At 39.4% G+C, this 19,483-nt stretch overlaps 1 protein-coding gene across 9 annotated transcripts in view; it reads right to left on the bottom strand.

Annotated features, from left to right (window-relative positions):
* The window catches only part of LOC136443045 (activated Cdc42 kinase-like), an 86,169-nt gene that overhangs the window by 6,764 nt on the left and 59,922 nt on the right, over positions 1–19,483 (bottom strand). For 6 of the 9 annotated variants that reach the window (XM_066440102.1, XM_066440103.1, XM_066440104.1 and 3 more), the window contains 11 exons: positions 18,798–18,895; positions 18,245–18,371; positions 15,358–15,507; positions 9,827–9,927; positions 8,224–8,336; positions 5,272–5,311; positions 4,486–4,542; positions 3,510–3,632; positions 2,824–2,870; positions 1,914–2,206; positions 478–501 (listed from right to left, as the gene is read on the bottom strand). In XM_066440102.1, coding sequence (XP_066296199.1) covers positions 478–501; positions 1,914–2,206; positions 2,824–2,870; positions 3,510–3,632; positions 4,486–4,542; positions 5,272–5,311; positions 8,224–8,336; positions 9,827–9,927; positions 15,358–15,507; positions 18,245–18,371; positions 18,798–18,895 — 1,173 coding nt within the window. The remainder of the gene's footprint in view (positions 1–477; positions 502–1,913; positions 2,207–2,823; positions 2,871–3,509; positions 3,633–4,485; positions 4,543–5,271; positions 5,312–8,223; positions 8,337–9,826; positions 9,928–15,357; positions 15,508–18,244; positions 18,372–18,797; positions 18,896–19,483) is intronic. The other 3 variants (XM_066440098.1, XM_066440099.1, XM_066440100.1) reach the window with 3 other exon arrangements.

Below are 19,483 nucleotides of genomic sequence, written 5' to 3'. Positions count from 1 at the left end.
TCAGGATGCAAATACTCTACAGAGTCCTGTAAACACCGATGAAGTAACAAGATATGCAAGTAATAAGATATGCAAGTAATGAGATATGCCAAAAGACAGTTACTCAAGCAACTGGACAAAACTTTGAAACAGTCAGACGTTTCAGGCAGTATCCACTATCTTTTGTCAGCAACTAAAGGGAAGAACTGGAGAATTATATAAAACCTGCTTCTCCAGTTCTTCCTTTAGTCACTGACAAAAGACAGCAGACTGTCTCAAAACTTTATATCCAGTTGCTTGAGTAACTGGCTGTTTGTTTGTTTGTTTGTTTTATTAGGATCTCCATTAGTGGTACACTATTCTTCCTGGAGTCGGAAGTCCGAGTCTTTTGGCATATCTAATACAGTGTACCTTATACACCCTTAAAACCCTTCCTGCCCCACCCTAAGTAATGAATGCTAAGATCCTGAGAGAAGCCGAGTGTTGGCAGGTACCTACCAGGGACAGAACTGAGGTGGAGTCCTACTCGCACAGTGCCACCATGCAGCAAGGAGTGCCAAGAACAAGTCATGCATGCCGAGAAATAAGGAAAGAAACATGGCAGCAGAAATAAGTAAGGTGACAAATCTTCTACCATGCTAGCAACAAAAGGAAACATAAATGTAATAACAGCCTTTAAATGAACACAGAAGTATTTTGAATTAACAAATCTCTAACTTGGTCTAAATTGAAAAATGTGAAAATCTGCCTTTGGGCTTTATAAGTTAATTAAAATCTATAAAATTACATGACTGGTAATTTCCCCCCACAAAATACCAATCTTGGTTCTAAAATAAGGTTTTTGGACAGACAAAAAGTCCTCAAAGAATCCAGTTTCCCAGGTTGAGTAGCTATACAACAGCAAATTGTAGTTATAGTAGTTTTTGTACCAGAAACACCAGATATTCCTGCATGGTTATTCATTGAAAAAGGCACTCTATGTAAGATTCGAAAAAGGTTCAAAAACAATTTTCTGGTCATTCCTTTACATATCAGTAAGTTGAACCAGCCATTATATTGCACTGGATAACAATATTCAGGGAGTGAATATTACAACATCATCTTTTTATTTTCAGTTTTGCTGTCAAAATTTTACAAATATTTTTTTGTTCCTTGAACTGTCATACTGACAATGAATATTTTTTCCACTGCTTTATGTAGAAATATTCCCAAATCCAAAACATTTCTGTGTTCACTAAAGCCTTGTTGAAGAAATGGATATTGGGCAAAAGAAATTTCTTTCAAAACATAAAATGTATAAGAGTGAGCTTTAAAAACGATCTAAACAGGATAAAACGACAATTTACTGCTACTAAACTGAAGGTGAATATAGCAAAGGAATCAGCAAAACGTGGAGCAACGTATAGAAACTAAATCCAACAGATGCACAAAAGATACTCTTTTCAGCTATAGGTATCAACTGACAAGTTGTACAGAACTGAATTGGAAAAAGAAGACCAAAGCAAGAGAATCTGTGTCTGTGGCATGTAAAAGTAGAGGGCTGTCTCCACTGTCAATTCTTTTCCATCCCCCTCACTGTTTGGGAGCCTAAGTTGTCGTGTTTTGTTGTTAAATCTGTCATTCTAAGCTTATATACAGTAAATGATGAAATACATTTTCATCAGTTTCACGTCATGAAGTTCAGATTTCTTTTATGGCCGGGGTGAAATTTGTTTCTGTCCCAACAAGCAAATTTTCGTCCCGGGACAAGACAGGGGTCCTGTTGCTGCCTTTTGTTGTTAAATCTGTCATTCTAAGCTTACGGAATTACTTTTTCATCAGTTTCATGTCATGAAGATTTTATTTTCTGGACGGGGTGAGATGGGATGAAGATACAGGTCCTGGAGACAGCCCTGATGCCAATGTCAGCGTGGCGTGTGGATGGTAGTACTTACAAAGTCGTCTTTCCCGTTGGCCTCCGAGCCGCCGTCGCCCTCCAGATCCAGGTACTCGTGGTCCGACACGTCCGAGTTGACCACGTCTCCCGACAAGGCGCGTTCCAGAGAGTCCTGCGACTTGCTGGGGGACGAGGAAGACTGGCCGAGGGGAGACGTCCGTCCGTCGAACTTATCTCCTTCCGGAAGGTGCAGGCGCGGCGGTTTGGGAGGGCCGGCTTTGTCGGGGGACCGCTCAGGGGTGGACATGGCCGAGGAGTGGCCGTTCTGTTGTGCCGCTGCTGCTGCTTGGTCTGTGTGCACAGTTACAAATGAAATGTCTCTGTTAATAGTTTCATCAAGTCACATTAACAAAACATGGAAATGTCTCTATGAATAGAGGAAATATCTCTGTAAAAACATTTCTGAAGTTTAGTCAGGAATTGAGGATAACATTTTTGATTTAATCTATACAACTACATTACAATATTGAGAAATATCAGACGTTTCAGACGTGAACTGATGGAAAATGTCTGGCATTTCTCAATATTGTAGTCCAGTTCAGTTGTATAGATTGCATACATAGGTACTTTTCTTTTGGTTGTGTGGACTACAACTATCCATGTTAATTAATCATTGGCAATCAAAATAAATGAGAATTGCAGATAACAAAACTTGCCTCAAGCTACAGAAATAAAAGAAGTTTTAGCTGATAAAAAGGCAAAGACAAAAATAAAATGCTTACAAATTAACAACAGACAACTTACATCTAACAATGTTAGTGAAACAAACAACATTCTAAATGCTTTGCATTGCTGTTGTACAACCTTACAGTTGCCAGTGTTAACTCATGCCTACTAGAATCTATAAAACGTATAAAATAAAACAAAACAAGCACAGCAAACAAAAAACATATAAAAGCCATATTTACATGCAGATAAGCACTCACATGATGCACTCTTGACTGGCAGCAGATGACTGTGGGGGAACAAACATGTGTTAGAGTCACATTTCATCACCAGGCAGTGCTAAATTTGACATGCCTCCGTCAGAAAATGTCACTGATGACAGAGGTTTATTTGAGGACAAGTTAATCAAGGGTTAATGACCCACTTTCTTTCAGTGTTTACGGTCACATAACGCCTGGCCAGTGACCTATAATCACCAAATACACCACCGAGTGAGTGAAGCTGTTTATGAGGAGGTTATAGGTCACTGGCCAGGCGTTATGTCACCGTAAACGCCAAGGGAAAGCATTAACATTATTACCATATAGCGAATCACCTACTAATGGGGGTTTGTAAACAAATCCATTCCCATCATTAACAAGTGTGCATTAATGACTGATTTAATGCACAGCTATCTTCTTCATTACCGGGGTAGCCCATGGTTATGACATCAAGGCTGTATAACCAATAGGAATGGAGTCTTGTCATTGGTCTACACAACCTGGCTATTTAATAATATGTGGAAATGTCATGAATATACTCCATGAATATACTCCATATCAAAATCAAATGTCTATCAATCAAAGAACTCAACTGTCTCGAGACTTTGCAATAACACAAAGGTATCCAAGATGAAACAGGAAAATTCCTAAGACACATGATGTCTTACTATTTGTCCTTGATGAATGAAGTGTCTCCGAAGGCATCCTGCTGTCCCCTCAGTCCTATGTGCATGGTGTGTTTGAAGTCCCCCATAGGTCCACTGATCATATCCCTGGTGATCGTTAGGGAACTGAGGAAAGATTGGTAGCAACCAAAATGTATATGAAGATGCAAGTTGTTTTACATTTGTATGTCTAGACTGAAATTTTGAACTGGATTGGTACATTTTTAGTAAATTTTACAACGTAACACTCAACAGTAAAGATTTAGATTTTGCAAGACTTTTTCACTTATTTGTACTCTTACTACAACAGAAATCATGCAGTCATATTAGAATGACTCAAATGTACTTTAAAAACTGGAAAAAATTTCAATGACAAAAAGTAGATGCTAATGACAATAGTTTTTATAAGTAACTGTGCAAAAATCAATCTACTATCAGTGAAAATGTAATAACATTGCTGCAATCCTATCACATTGTACCTGCAATGTTTGGGACTGAGAACTGAATGAAAAAGAAGGAATGCATAGAGAGAATTGCATACAACTTGCCAGGAAACAATACATTGTTAATACACTTGCAGTACACAAAAATCACCATGTTATTCTGAGGCCACTCCAATTTCATTTCTTGGTTAACGGATTTTTATTTTAAAAAAAAAAAAAATTTAGAAAAAAAATCATGAAAACAGGTCCAGCCTTCTGTTTTCATGATTTTTTTTTTTGTGGAAAATAAAAATCTGTTAACCAAGAAATTAAATTGGAGTGGCCTGATCTAGTAATAGTATCCCTTGCTCCAGAACCAGGACTGCTACCATACCTATGGGGAGGGGGTGGATCGAGTGGGGTTGGGGGATAAACATCTTTAAACCTTATTCCTTTATTTGCAGTCTTCTTAGGTACAGTCAATGACTGGCGACCTTGGACATGACCTTTGAACCCTTGCCCTCCACCATCAAGTTCAAACGTGGACGCACACTCACCCTTCTTTCCCATTGGCACCCCGTTTACTGGTGCTTGCCCTAATCGATGCGAGCATGCTGTATAAGGGGTCAAATGTTTACTGTAACATCATTTCGTGCCTGGTTTTTGTACCAACACTGTTAAGGATGATTCCTGTTGAAGTTACGGTGGTTTGGATGTGGTCGTAGTTATTCTGGTGGAGGAGTTAACTTCGGACAAAACCTCAAAGAAATGACTACACATTTTCTATATGAGATTGCACGATGATTGGCAATTTCATGGAATTGGACTCAAAACTTTGTTAGATTTCTCTACCTAAATGTAAAATGGGGAAAATAAAAAAGGAAAAGGAAAAAAATGTGACATGTAGGGATTTGTTTCATGTTAGTGCTGTCCATACAATAATGGAATGGCACTGAGTTAACAAACATAACATAGCTTTTCAATCCTGTGAAGTTTTGATACATATATATATATATTGATCTATATATATATATAGTTGCTGACTACTGCAATGTACTTCTAATTGTACTGTACTAATGTAGATCATTTCAACGTCTACTCTTAAATTCATACGTCATTTGCTAGAGAACCTATTTCAAACTAATTATATATAACGAAGAGCACTACAGAAAGCAAGGTTATGAATAAGAATATGGATCATGTAATTATAGAAAAGCATTTCTAACACAAACTGAAAGTGAAAAAAAATATAGTAGCTGAAGTAGAGTGTCTCTATAGCACTATTACTGTTACAACTATTAATGTCACATCTATAACCATAAAGTTAGCAATGGCAAAAATACCTTCTCTTCTCTGTTTTTCTAGACCCACTGCTTGGTGGTGCTGTAATTAGAAAGAACGGAGTAAGAACAAGCAATACCAAAGTTCCAGCTCTCCAAGTATCGTATTACACCATTTCCACCTTACATGCTACTGTTCACATCACTACAGACACACGCAAAACAAACAAACACACTAAATGATTACAATACCTCTGTTTTCATGGAGGTAATAATGACAATCTTAGGTTGAAACAATCCTTTAGAAACCAGAGACAAATGTATGTACACCCATAATTAAATACACATTGTCAAATGTTATGTGTATAGAATATAAGTTATAAAACATATATGTTATGTAAAATGAAAGTCATGATTCATTGACAACTTTCCACATACATTTTGTAAATACATGTGTATATGGGAACAGAGAAGTTTAAACAAAGCCAGAAACGAATTGTGAATACATATTGTGAATACATGTGCATGTAGTATGATGTACAAGTAGAAGGAAAGACATGAATGTGGTAAAAGGGATGTGTTCATATCAGATGGCATGGTCACCTGTCACATTGGCTATAACATCAGGCATGAGAAGACCACACAGGGACAGGAATGTAGCAGGGATTTTATTGAACAAACAAGGCAAAATAAGGCTAGAGAAATTATCACACTAGAGGGGAATAAACAATCTATAGCTTCATTATTAATCAACATGTACATGTATGTATATCATTGTTCTAGTTACTGAATGAATGCTAGGAAAAGCATACTTTTGTTGGTGTAGTTTGCTGCCAATATTACCAAAACCTTTGTGCCTATGTGAATGGTATATGTAATTATGTATGGCACAATTGAGCAAGAAGCATATACTAGTACTAATACTATAATAGTTATGCCTTTGCCATGCACAGTTAGCATTAGGGGTGTAGACACAGTCAGTGTGAAGGGTAAGGAGGAATGAATGGCATTCTTTTATAAACACTACACCCAGCACAAGGTTGGGTGTCAACTTTCACATATCACAGCCACAAGCAAGGGGTGTAGGAATTAGGAATAGGGACACAGAAATAGTAACATCATACACACTTCATGCATCTACAGTTTTACTGTAAATCATGACGCTTTAGCGATGGTTTTATTTGTGCGGTTTCATGGTGGTTGATCTACACTGAATTCAAGACAACACTACTACGAGTACGTCTCCCTTGTATTGCTACTGTACTACAGAATTATATGTATATCAACTGCAAATTTATGACTCAGCGAAAAAACATTTTCTCTCCTACCGCGAAATAAAACCACAGCAAAAGTAGATGAATTTACAGGTTTCATAGCCATAGGAAAGAAGCCAACTTTCATGATGTTAGAATCCCCCATGCAGACCCTCTGTACCTTGTGTCTTCTCCATAAACTCCCTGACAGCCGTTTCAGCGTTTTCGAGCACTTCCCAGTGAGAGAGGCATGCATAGAGAGAGCGGGTACATAGCAGACATAGGCGGTGAGTCAGAGTGCAGGCCAGAGTTATGCGTGCAATAAGTGGCGCAATAACAAGTGCAAGCAAACAGAGCGTAGCCGGGGCAGAGGTCACATTGCTGTGTGCACGGCTCTGTCAGGCACAGGAACAGGACAGGGACATTGTTGCCATTCTACAGACGATTACATCAAATATCATCATATATTAGTGGAATGTTTAGAATGTTCGGTCTTTTCCTCCCACATTTTGTAACCTCCATTAACATTTATCCGCCGGGTTACATAAATCCGCCACTTTGAAAAACAGTGGGTTTGAGAGATCTCTAATGCAGCACCCCCCAGGTATGCACAGTTCAGATATACAGGAGTGCATTATACTGGGGGACGTTGGGTTGGAGATCTGTTTGGACATATCTTATAAGGGTAGCGGAATCATGTACCCCATGTGGAATTATGTTTGTAGATGTTACTCATTTCCCATTTCTTTACTTGAAGATCCTCTAGGGACAGTTTGGAGGAAACAACCTTGTTTGTAGACACTCTTTGATTCCTCAATCATGACTTTCTCTGGAATTTTAGTGCACATTCCAGTATACAATACATGTATGTCACCGAGAGTCATAAATGATAGTGACACCTGCCACTTCGCAAACCTGATAGAATAACACAGGTAAATACATTGTACAGTTCGTCATTTCGGATGGTATCTTTTTAAGAAAATGTGATGTTTGTTTCCAGACAGATTTGACAATATTTTCCTGAAGTGTATTTGGAAAAATTGTCAGGAAACGTGACTGGGAGGATTAATTTAATAGGCCCTACTAAAGGCAACTGTACAAAGTAAAACTAGAAGCATTTCACTTGCTTCTAAAACACATGCAGATTTGCCTGACAAAGAAAAGGTGTGTTCCTGCAGAAAGATATCAGTGTAGCCTGGAATTTTCCACTTGAAAGACAACTCTTATTATTTTCCTCACCATGCCCTGCCCTAGCTCCAGGCTACCCATGTCCTTTTCTCAAAGTGCGGTACAAAGACTTCGGATAGTTTTCACTACCTGCAGGGTGTGTTTAACCCCTGCCTGCAACGCCAATTAGGGTCAACAGGTGGAGCTCAAAATAGGTCACTTGACACATGCCTAGGTAATACTGCACAGGAGTTTCTACCAAGGATTTCTCTGAGGGGGCCTATTAGCACAGAGACGGTACAGATGTACTTGTGTAGCAGCCTTGAGAGGGCCATTACAGGGAGGACTGCTGTTTCTAACCATGTTTTTCTTTTGAACCCAGTAAGAACCCCTTCCAGGGGGTCGAAGAAGAGTAAGATAAAAGGGACAGGACTCAGAGACACAGCTGGAAAATGCAGGACGAGTAAAGTTCTCTAACAAGGAATCAGACCAAGATGACACAAAACCGACAGTACATAGAATCCAATGTTGTTGCTGTTAGTTCTTCCATTAGGAAGTTACCCTCCTTGGTTTTTCTCGGTGTGTGAAGACTTACTTCTTTTATAGACCTTGACCTTGCTGGGTGAGTTGTGGTCGTAGGGTGCTGTATTCGCGGTGCTGAACAGCCCAACCTTCCCATTGTGTAAGGATCCTTTCCACATTTCTGGCCTAGAAACAAAGCAAAGCTTTTATGAAATCTCCATATCCTAATCTTGCCATTCAACACTATGGTACACATAATATGTACATTTGAATATGCAATGATGAATGTGCGATATAATGAAATATTTTCCGTTATTCAACAAAAAGATAATGTTTCTTAAGTTTAACTAATACAGTGTCATATCATAATGAATTACAAGTTGTAATAATGGACAAAGTTCAATTTTCGTGGCTTGTCAACAGTTTGAAGGTATTGTTTTATTTCTTACCGAACATAAACACTGAGATATGTTGGCAGCTTTTGGTGCTGAAGGATAAAGAGAGGTCTTTGACACTGCAGAATTGACACTGCAGTATTTTCACAAACAACCAACTCAAACAAAGCCATTGTTCTAAACCAAAACAAACCTGAAACAAACCTGTGTGACTGATACTTTAACTACCTCTTACACTTTCATTCACACGTCACCCCCCTCCCACACAGTAATTTTCTAGAAAGTACCTGTATTCTTACCACATTAATGACATACACACCCAGTTTGGAGTACTAGCTAATGATAACCTAGCTTGCTCCTGTAGATAAGGAAATGTCTGAACACCTAGTAATACCTACGTAAGGTTACAAGACTGGTGTATTCAAGCAGTAGGAATGTTGGTGGGCTCTATGATGACAGCCTAGCCGGAAACATATGCCATCAACATGGCAGGATTCCCACTCTCCCACCCTGAAGGAAGCCAGATGTTTACCAGCCATGCTTTTGGTGCATCCCGCTTTCCAACCTCAGACCCTTCTCTTATCCCAACCCTTCTGTTATCGCAGGAAGAACACAACACAGGGCCTTCGCACAATGAAAAACAGACTTTAAACCTCGGCTTTGGACAATCCAAATCAAAGTCCCAAAAGTTTTTAGATATCTTCAACTAATAATCTTCTATATGTTTGATGTACTCAAGCTAGCTAAGTATACCTATTCTCAAAAAGACCGGTTTTAGGAAAATTAAGTGTCCAGTGTGAAAGTACATGGCAGACATGCCTCTGTCTATCTCAAGGGACGAGTCCTAGATTTGTTACTAAGATTCTTCAAGTCAACAAACGAAAATAACACACCCAATTTTAGAGGGCAGTTAAAGTAACTTTGGTGTCTTGGGTTCATCTACAAGTTATACACTTACATCATGTTGTGATAGATGTTGTCTAAGTCTAGGTATGTTACATGTCCTGATTTCCTGTTAGTTTTAGATATGCTACTGAATGTTGCACATTTTTCTTATGATGTTCTCTCGCTAAACAACGAACGTGGATAACAGCAGCCGTTTACAATGTAGAACTACAGTAGGGGACACCCAAGCTACCATTGCTACTATGTTGTATATTACAGTATGTCAGTCGAGCCCACCATTACTTTCTTGTCTTCACATTCCAAGAATTGTAGCTCACCTAAAACCGTTACAGACAAGATACACATACCTTCCACACACTCGCAGATCAAACTTACCCCTTTTCTAGCACTGTTATGACGTCTCCAGCTTGGTAGCACAGAAGGTCCGGTCTGCTGGCCTGGTAGTCTGTCGCAGCGCGTAACTGTTGGGGCTTCATCTGAGGGAGAAGGGAAGGGAAGTGACTTCAGTCAGCCTGTGTCTGCTGCATATTTGCATAACAGTGACCTCATCTCCCATAATTGGTAAAAGCTGACTGCCCTGGGGGATGGTTCCCCGCCCTCTACGGCTGGGGGGAGTCCCAGTCAGGAAGTTGTCTCTGAGTCTGAGTACAAGGGTGTCTGACTGAAGCAACAGTATGTGGTTTGGGGTGCTTGAAAAGGAGGTGTGTGAGTAATCTATGCCAATGGGACATTTCGTACATGTTGTACCAGTGCTTTAGATGCCATTTACACCAGTCGAGGAATCAAACTCCTTGTTGATTGTCCCTGTTGGATGAAGACAAACCAAATTTGCAGTAGGATTGCTCTTTCTGTACCAGTTTACCTTGCCCTGGTCTCCTCACATCTATCTTCCGATCTGGTATTTTGACATTTCTAGGTCAGGCTAGCACCAGAAACTTTCGAAAACACAAAATCTTTCAACTGTTACGTGCAGTCTTGTGTGGGGTATTTTTAACATTTAAGAGTGGACATCAAACAACAAAGTTTTCACACCTTTCTCTCTAAAAACAACAACAACATCAAGTCATGATCAGTCTTTTACAAAAGACTGACAGACACTAGATCTCGTGAACAAAAAAAGTTGAACATATGACCTCTCCTAGAATGTTGTGAAGTCATGAATTCCTGTTATACTTGCCGACCTGAGTTGATACAACAATAGAACGAAAACCTCAAGGCCCTTTACATAGTGTTGAACAAACACTTCAGAGGGAAATGGGCCCATCGGATGTTTGACATCGTGACAAGGATGTAGCGTACAAATAGTGGAAAACATCGACCGCATAGGGAATGGTAAACAACGGAATGAGTCATAATGGTTCGCAATACAATAAAGAAAATTTAAGCATAATAGTTGCAAAATCATAAATGTTATTGTAACAATACACAATAATTCATAGCTATTTTATTGCTTGGAATGATAAAAGTGTAGCAAAACTTGATTTCCGGTCGCTGACAAAGGTTACAAAACCGACATTATAGTTACTCACTTGTCTCAAATCTGGAGAATTAATCTACATTTCCTGAAGTACAGTTTCACACCACAACTTCCCATGGTCGGGTCAAGGGAAGCATCGCCCAGGTTTACTCACGGTACACGTAGACATAGCCAGAATCATTAACCAAGGGACCAACCATTACTGCTGAGGAGGGGAGGGTCCATACTACCAGTACTGCAGCAGTCATAACTGTATACCTAGACATCCAACTCAGAATCATTAACCAAGGGACGAACCATTACTGCTAAGGAGGGGGGGATCCATACTAGTCATAGATATGGACAGAATCATTAATTACTAGTAACCAAGGGCCCAACCATTACTGCTGGGGAGTTTTTTTCCACAAAAGCGTGTTTTTTTTCTACACTATGTATCTGGCGATGACACTCAAACCCTGTACCTATGAAAACTCAAAATTATTTTGCATTCTTCACGCTTGTCCTTTCTGAAGTTCCCCCAAGTCCAAGTTTAGCGCTATTTTTGTCCCACCTGCTCTTAACATTCAAAAGTTGAAAGTAATATTCTTATACTACTATTACTAGTAATTTTTTTTCAGGACACCAAATTTTCACAACTTCTGGTGCATTTCATATTGAAGTGTCTGTTTTTTCAAGGAGGATAAAATTTTACCTCCTTGTTTTTTTCAGGTGGTAATGACATAAATAAAGATCACATCACGGCATATTCGATAACACCCTTGGTCCCAGCCCCTCCGCGGGTCGGATCGCGCTCTGGCCTTCGGGCGATCTGATCTGAAGATCCGGTCAGGCTTGGGCTGATATACCTTGGGTGATACGGATTACATCATGTTATCCTCTCTATACCAGCTGAACATACTGACTATATGGTCCCTATAGTACAGTGTAACCTGTATATACATGTACTACCCTTCCTATCAGTCCACTGAGTCATCGCACTCATAACATACCACCATATATGGACAAGGCTAATAGGGAAACATGAAAGTTGTCCAGCTTTCCGATACTACCCACAGGAATCCATGGTTAGTGGAAAGGATCCTATAGGTTGTATCATATGAACAAGGGATGCTGACATCACCCTTTGGCCAGATAAATTCAATTGCTTTGTTCTTGGATTTAGAAATACCGTAGAAGGGGAAATTCAATTTTGAGGTAGGGAGACAGTGAAGTGTCGCGGTGGTTTTGAGTTCGCGGTTGAAACTGTGACCATTTCCACTTTTACGGTATAAAGCTATAATAGGAAATCAACATGGAAACAGAGTCTGAGGAGACATCTGTACTTTGTTACACACAGTTTCAGGGAGTGAACAGAGTCAGATGCAAGTTTTGCTCATAGCTTTTTATTTTCACCTTGCTGAAATTTTGCACAAAAATGTCCCAGAAACAATAAATTGAAATGGTGTGGCCTTAGGCAGACAGAATATGGGGCATTACAAATCAAAGACAGTGTGCCTTTGATGTTCAACATTTGATCCTTTCCTGTGTTAACCTTATGGCAGGAATAGGAGAGGAGAACTCTAGATCAGGGGTTTGATACCCAAATGGCAAACAAATGGTTGCTTTGTGTAAGAATTAAGGCTCATTACTCTATACACAGTACATCAAATTACTTAAATTTTCTTTCTAATAGCACTTCTGAGTAGATATACAAATTCTGTAAAATTCTTAATTTTACTTGAAGCATATATATTAGTATGGCAAATCATAAAATATATTTTTAGCAAGAATCATCTAATTTTGAATTTTACGTAAAGCGAATAAATCATTTTATGCTTTTCATAAGACTTCTTGGTTGTCTCATTTAAGTTTGTATGTCTCACATAGAATTCCTACATATTTGATAAAAATGTCTGATTTCTTATATTGACTCTTATATTTGTTTAAAGCAAAATCCAAATGTTTAGAAACAAAAAGAATTAACTAGGATTTGTATAAATACTGAGTGCACTCCTGAACCAGTACTTTGCAGCCGGTAACATACTTAGTAGTCTTATCGGCATACAGTAAATCTTGAAATGTCGGCGGTGGTTTTATTTCCGCTGTTTTCAGTGACTTCTCTACTGCAAAATCATGACACCGCCAATATGCATTTCTAATATATCACTACGACTACATACTTGTTTCAACCACAAACTTAAAACACTGTAAAAACCTCCGAAATTCCAAATCCCTGTTAAAATAAGTGAATTTTGAGTAGTGCTGAATTTCTGAGAAACATTACAGGAGCATGCAGGAATGACAGCTATGAGAGATACCTGCCCCATACATGACCTTGCCTCTGGCTATGTGTGAGAGTAAATAGGGCTGGAACCACACTTCAGTGGCTCCGCATGTATCTACTATAAACATCATACTTTAATGTTACAAGTCTAACGTATCATCCGAGATAGAATACAACTGTCCAATGAAGAAGTCAAACCCCAGATTAGTATATGTAGAAACATAAGATAGATCTATAGAATAGACATTTTCACCCCTTTTTACGTTATATGTTCCCTTACAATTAGCCTTCTGGCATGAGTTTGCAAATCTAAATCTAAATCTAAATTTGCAAACTCATGCCAGAGGGATATATCATAAACTAATAGTATATTTCTAGCATGTCTGACTTTTACAACTATGTCTCCCTGTGTGACTACTGTACTAAAAAATTGTATAAAAGGTAAATTCAGAACACAACCAAAAACTCCTTAGACCCAATACATACTGGGAAAATTTTCTGGACGTACGACAATGACGTGCGGAACTGGCCCCGGGCGAGGTACGTCAGGCATTTATACGTTCACCCTGGATGTAACATCGTACGGGCCATAAAAAAGCCTGTCGTACGTCGCACGGGGCGGGGCCAGGTCACACCCAGACATACTAGTATGTCGTTGTCGCACGTCATTGTCATACGTCCAGAAAATTTTTCAAGTGTGTCTCGGGTCTCATTCTTCCTACTGCGAATTATAACCACCACAGTGAGTAATTAACTGTGAAATCAGTTAGTAAACGCAGCACAAACTTTATCCCTCACAATACCATGCACCATTAGAACTGGGCATTATATAATCAGTCATTGACACTAACAGGACAATGTCCCAGAGAACATAGTACTTGTTCACACATTACTGTTGTGTCAAAACGACAATTTGCGCTCAAGATACATTTGAAAATGTTTAAAAAATCTCCATTGGCACATTGATCAAAGGAGTAGGTGAGAACTCGCTCAACAAATGTTATCAATTGGAACAATGCAGTCCACAAACACAGCCGCAGACAAGTAAACATGGCTGGGACAACAACAGGTCATTGTGATAAGCTGATTAGCGGCTATTGTGATGATTTAATTAGCAGCTAACAGGTGTGTCGATCAACATAACAAAATATGTAGATTTAGGACTTTTACTATTGTTATCTGGTCTTATCTTGTCCTAATGGTTGCTTGGATACTTTATTTCCTCCATTAGCTATCATACATGTAACAAGTTGCTGCACAGGTTAGGCAAATTATAAATACTAGATCTTGGATTGGCCTGATCTTAGACCGATCAACTCTAGGGCATGTAGATTTAGGACCACTACTACTGTACAGTATAGTGAGTCTTACTTTGTCCTAATCATAATGGCTGCTGCACGAATTATTAATACTAGATATTGGATTGAGAAATCCTTCAACGATTAGAAAAACTGAAAAAAGAAAGGAAGCATTCACATGGCTGTTATATGAATAACACTGGATACCAAAATCATTGCCTCATTCAAAGAGAAAACCAAAACCATGCCAAAGCAGGTACCATGCTGTAACAAACCACCAGGGGGCATGGATAAGTATCCTCCATTGGGACAAAAACAGGTGTATCATGTGTGCTGTTAAGGAAATATGCCCAGCATTCTACACTACAGGTCACCAGAAACCATACCATCTATCAGGAATGTCGTCCACAGTGAGTTAGACTAACATGACCATGGGAAAACAAGAAAAGATAGAGTTCATTGTTCTGAAGACCTTGTCCTTGAAGATCAGGGGTACTGTTATTAACACCCCTCAAGTGTATGTGGTGTGGTTGGGGCATTCTTTACATCATAATGGATAAGAAATGACTTGTTTCAATTCATGTACATGTCTCTTCTTCACTTTTCAAGTTACTGAACACAAGAACACTGAGTTCAAGCCTTAACTTGCAGTCAAACATGATGACAAAAAACTAATTAACCAAGAACAAAATATCTAACTTTCCACATACTTGTGCGAAAGCACCCGCTTTCTGATTACACTTGAGATGACAAGAATTGAGATGAAAATTGAAAGTGATCCTACTAAGCTGATGTGTTACGGCGAAGGGCGTTTATACCAGCTATATAGATACAGATATTGAATAAATCACAAAAAAAGAAAAGTTACCGTGGGAAGGATGTCCACGATGTCTGAGAACTTGGGCCTCTTGGCAGGTTCGTGTTCCCAGCACTGTCTCATCAGCTCGTAGTACTTCTCTGGGCAGTAGTCCGGCTTCTCCAGACGCTGGCAGTTAGGCGCATCAACGGCTTCCAGGATCTACACAACAACAATTTTAAGAACAGTCACAAACAATTTTTTTGCCATTTGTGAGGCTCAACATAGATGTACCATCATGACAAGAACCTACTGCCAACTATGATCCATGACAACCTTTTCTGTAACACGACAGGTGTAGGAATTTTGTAGGACACATCTGTCCCAAAAAATTTGTAGACGAAAACTGACGCAGTTTGCAGTCTTAAACTTTTAGAATGACAAATGTGATAGAGCACTCTAAAGCGCACACAAAACCTTGTCACAAGGCCAGATAAGGACATTTTCGTCTTCACTGGGAAATGACCGCTCCATTTTAGAATGTTGGTTTTCATATCTTTAAAAAATGCTGAACTCAAGGACCAACATGAAAACTGAACATTATAGTCTGCACACAGTTTTAGGGAGTGAAATCTAAAGTTAATTGTACTTCAACATCAATTTACTCTAGCTGGAAATCTAAAACCGTGACTACTTTAGGCCTGCCAATTATCTGGTCTAGACTTGTCCAAAAGTCCCTGGCATGCATGTGGACTGTGTCTGTCCACTTCCTCCTGACCAGGGCAGTCCCTACGGAAGGGTAGAGTTACTGAACAGACTCCTAACAAGCAAGGAACACAGTTTACCTGCAGGAAACTCTGTAAATCTTTCTGTAAGTGGAAAAACAGCTCATGCTGTAACATCCAAGTGCCTTAACTACCCTGTGCCTTGACAACCTCTTGTAGTAACTGTTGTTTTAACAGTTACCACAACCTCTACTACATGCATGTCCTTTTAATGTAGAATGTAGTCAGCCATTGTATAAATGTAATTCGTAGCCAGATCGCTCAAATTTAACGTTAAGCATAATTGGTCCATTCTGTGCCAGAATTTAGTGTAAAGTGAAGCCATCCTGCTCGAATTTAACGCAATATGTTGCAGCTGACTTGGTGCATTTGGTGCAGAGCACTGACCCAATAAAGGGTATAACAGAGATGTCAATTGATAGGGTCTTGAGTAGTCAATGTTAAAGAAAGTTTCTGTAAAATACTGATTTAATTGGACACATGTATACCTACACTTCAAAGAACCAAAATCATAAATATGCGTTCCCAGAAAAAATTCTTTACATCTATAAAAAAAATCAGCAAAATCGTCTTCTACTCTTGATTCTAGTGACAGCCTATTATAGAAGTACAATTGTCCATGTTCACTTAGCACATTTTATACATAACTCTTTACTGTAGTTACTGAAACTGTCAGAGGCCAGACCATATCTGATAGACTGTGGCCCATGCTATATTTCCCCTCAATTCCTAGCTGACTTTCCACCAAGAAACGCAATACCAGTTGAAAGTGATCCAATTAAAAATGTGTCTAACATGGGGGATATGGTATTTCCTGATTTCAGCTGTTTTATAATGAGTTGTCCTTTATAGTTCAAGGCTAAAAATACTTCACAGTTTCTAAAATCAAACAGGAAATCTTCATACTGAAAATCTATTTTTGGTGCATGTTTTTTTTTGTGTGTGTCTGTTTGTTCCTGAGCAGCATAACTCCAGAAATTGTGGATGGATATTTATGATATTTGGTACGTTGGTAGGTGAGTGTTGGCAACAAAAATGAAGAAATTATTAGATTACGGGCCTCTTAGTACATGTAGCTTCTATGGTAGTACAGTAGGACTTCCGGTTTCAATATCTTTTTTTAATATGAGTCTTAGGGCACTTAGTTGCCCTGAAGTCAGGATTAGTGTTACTGAAACTGAGATCACTGCTAGGAATTTTTTTCCATTTTGAAAAACAACCTTATTCCTCTGTGGGAGTGTAGAATTTCAATTATTTCCAGCTAACAAGGCGTCAATGTTAGTTAGGGTGACATTTCCTTAGCCTTGAACTTGTAGACTGGCTTCCTGAAGTTGTGAACACTCAGGGTCAGTCCCAGCTGAGCCGACCAGAATACTGTTCTTCAGTAATGAGGAATAACTACATATCATACGCAGCATGTTGGTATGAGGTAGGACCTAGGGGAGGGCTTCTATAGTGAGAGCTATGCAGGAGGGTAATGCGATGGAATTCCATTGTTTGATCCAAGTGACAATGAAGAAAAAGTACTGTTCTTAAGTAATGAGGAATAACTACATACCATGCACAGCATGTTGGTATGTAGTAGGACCTATATAGGGGATGGCTCCTATATAGTGGGATCTTTACAGGTGGCATTGGAATGGAATTCCATTGTTTGATCCGATTGACAATGCAGAAATCATTTGTCCATTGTTACTGAGCAGTTAGAATGGGAACAGACATTCTTGGAGAGTGGTCTGCGTTTTTCTGGCAGGTGAAGTAAAGGCCATACACAAAGCACCTTATTAATATAGGTTGGGCATGCAGAAGAATGCCTAGCACTAGACCCCAATGTGCCCTTGACTGGCGTTGGGCTAAAATCCCTTTTAAGCAGGCCCCAATGTTGTGCCCTTGAGTTATAATCTAAAGATTCTGGGTTCAAGTCCCATTTGTGCCCTTGGGAAAGGCACTTAACACCTTCAGATAGGGACATCCTCTCGGATGGGATGTAAAATTGGAGGTCCGTTGTTTGAGGAGAGCCACACCTCCAGCACGTTAAAGATCCCACCACACTCATCATCCCACCACACTGCCTGGGTGACCCCTGCTCTGAAACATGACCATAGCATCACACAGCTTACTGTACTTGCGTGAAACAAACACACAGTGTGACTGTAGCTCTAAACGTTCCTTACCTGTGCACCAGTCAGTGCTGCCCATGGCTGGAACCCATAACAGAACATCTCCCACAGCGTCACACCAAAACCCCAAACATCACTCGCTGATGTGAACTTCAGGTAGTTTATTGACTCGGGGGCACACCTACGATAAAACAACAAGACAGTTAATTTGTCTCGGAACTAGAAAGGGAACATTTGCAAGCAATTACATTATGTTTACCTTCACATGGTCTAGCCTAACAAACTGCTGCTCTATCTATTCTTACTCAAACACATTCATATATACGGTGACCAGCCCCTCGAGCCAGCTCTGTCCTGCCACTTGCTACATAATGTAATCCAACACCACAGGTGTCTGCTACAGCTATCAGTTCAAGGTCATTGACCTCATTTATTGAAGAGGGAGAAGAAACGGAGCAAAAAACAATATCTTTCTCTTCCGTGAAGGTAAACATAATTAAGTAAATCTAAATTCCCATCACTTGAAAAATACATGTACAAGACAGATGGAAGAAATGTCACAAGGAAAACCACATTACGATAAACATAATAGGAGAAATTGTCTCACCATGCTAAAGGCAACTTGAGATTGACATTGAAGTTTGTTTGGTAATAGTCCTTTCCTACTCCCAGAGCTCTCGACAAGCCAAAGTCACTTATTTTTACCTACATTGGGGGGAAAGGAAGAGAGAGTTGAAATACAAGTTAAACTCTTGGCCTGAATATAAACAAACATTCAATTTCGTTAGTAAGCATTCAATCTGTTGTACAGGTTACTTAACATCTACTAACATAATTCCTCCAGGTACATACCGGTACATGTAATTCTGTCACTGTTAAAAGATATGTGCAATAGAGACTCCAATCCAACGTCCAATGGTATAATGCACTCCTGTATGTCTACACTGTGCATACATGGGGGGGTGCCTCACTAGGGATCTCTCAAACCCCTTTTCAAAGTGGCGGATTTATGTAACCCGGCGGATTAATGTTAATGAAGGTTACATATAAACACAATAGCAATCCAAAAGTACAAAAACACCAAGAAAGTTGACATGGTTGTTAGAGAAATGTTTCTGTAGTTTGAAATACAGCTAGTCTGTTGTGCTCTGACCTTGTCTCTACTGAAGACCAGGATGTTCCTAGCGGCCAGGTCCCTGTGGATGAGCCTGTTATCCTCCAGGTACATGATTGTTAGAGAAATGTTTCTGTTCTTTGAAAGGAACCTAGTATGTATGTTTGCGTGTATGTTGT

The sequence above is a fragment of the Branchiostoma lanceolatum genome, chromosome 10 (assembly GCF_035083965.1).
Source record: "Branchiostoma lanceolatum isolate klBraLanc5 chromosome 10, klBraLanc5.hap2, whole genome shotgun sequence".
NCBI lineage: Eukaryota > Metazoa > Chordata > Leptocardii > Amphioxiformes > Branchiostomatidae > Branchiostoma > Branchiostoma lanceolatum.
The sequence above is the reverse complement of the archived record's forward strand: the minus strand, read 5'-3'. Positions and strand labels throughout refer to the sequence as shown.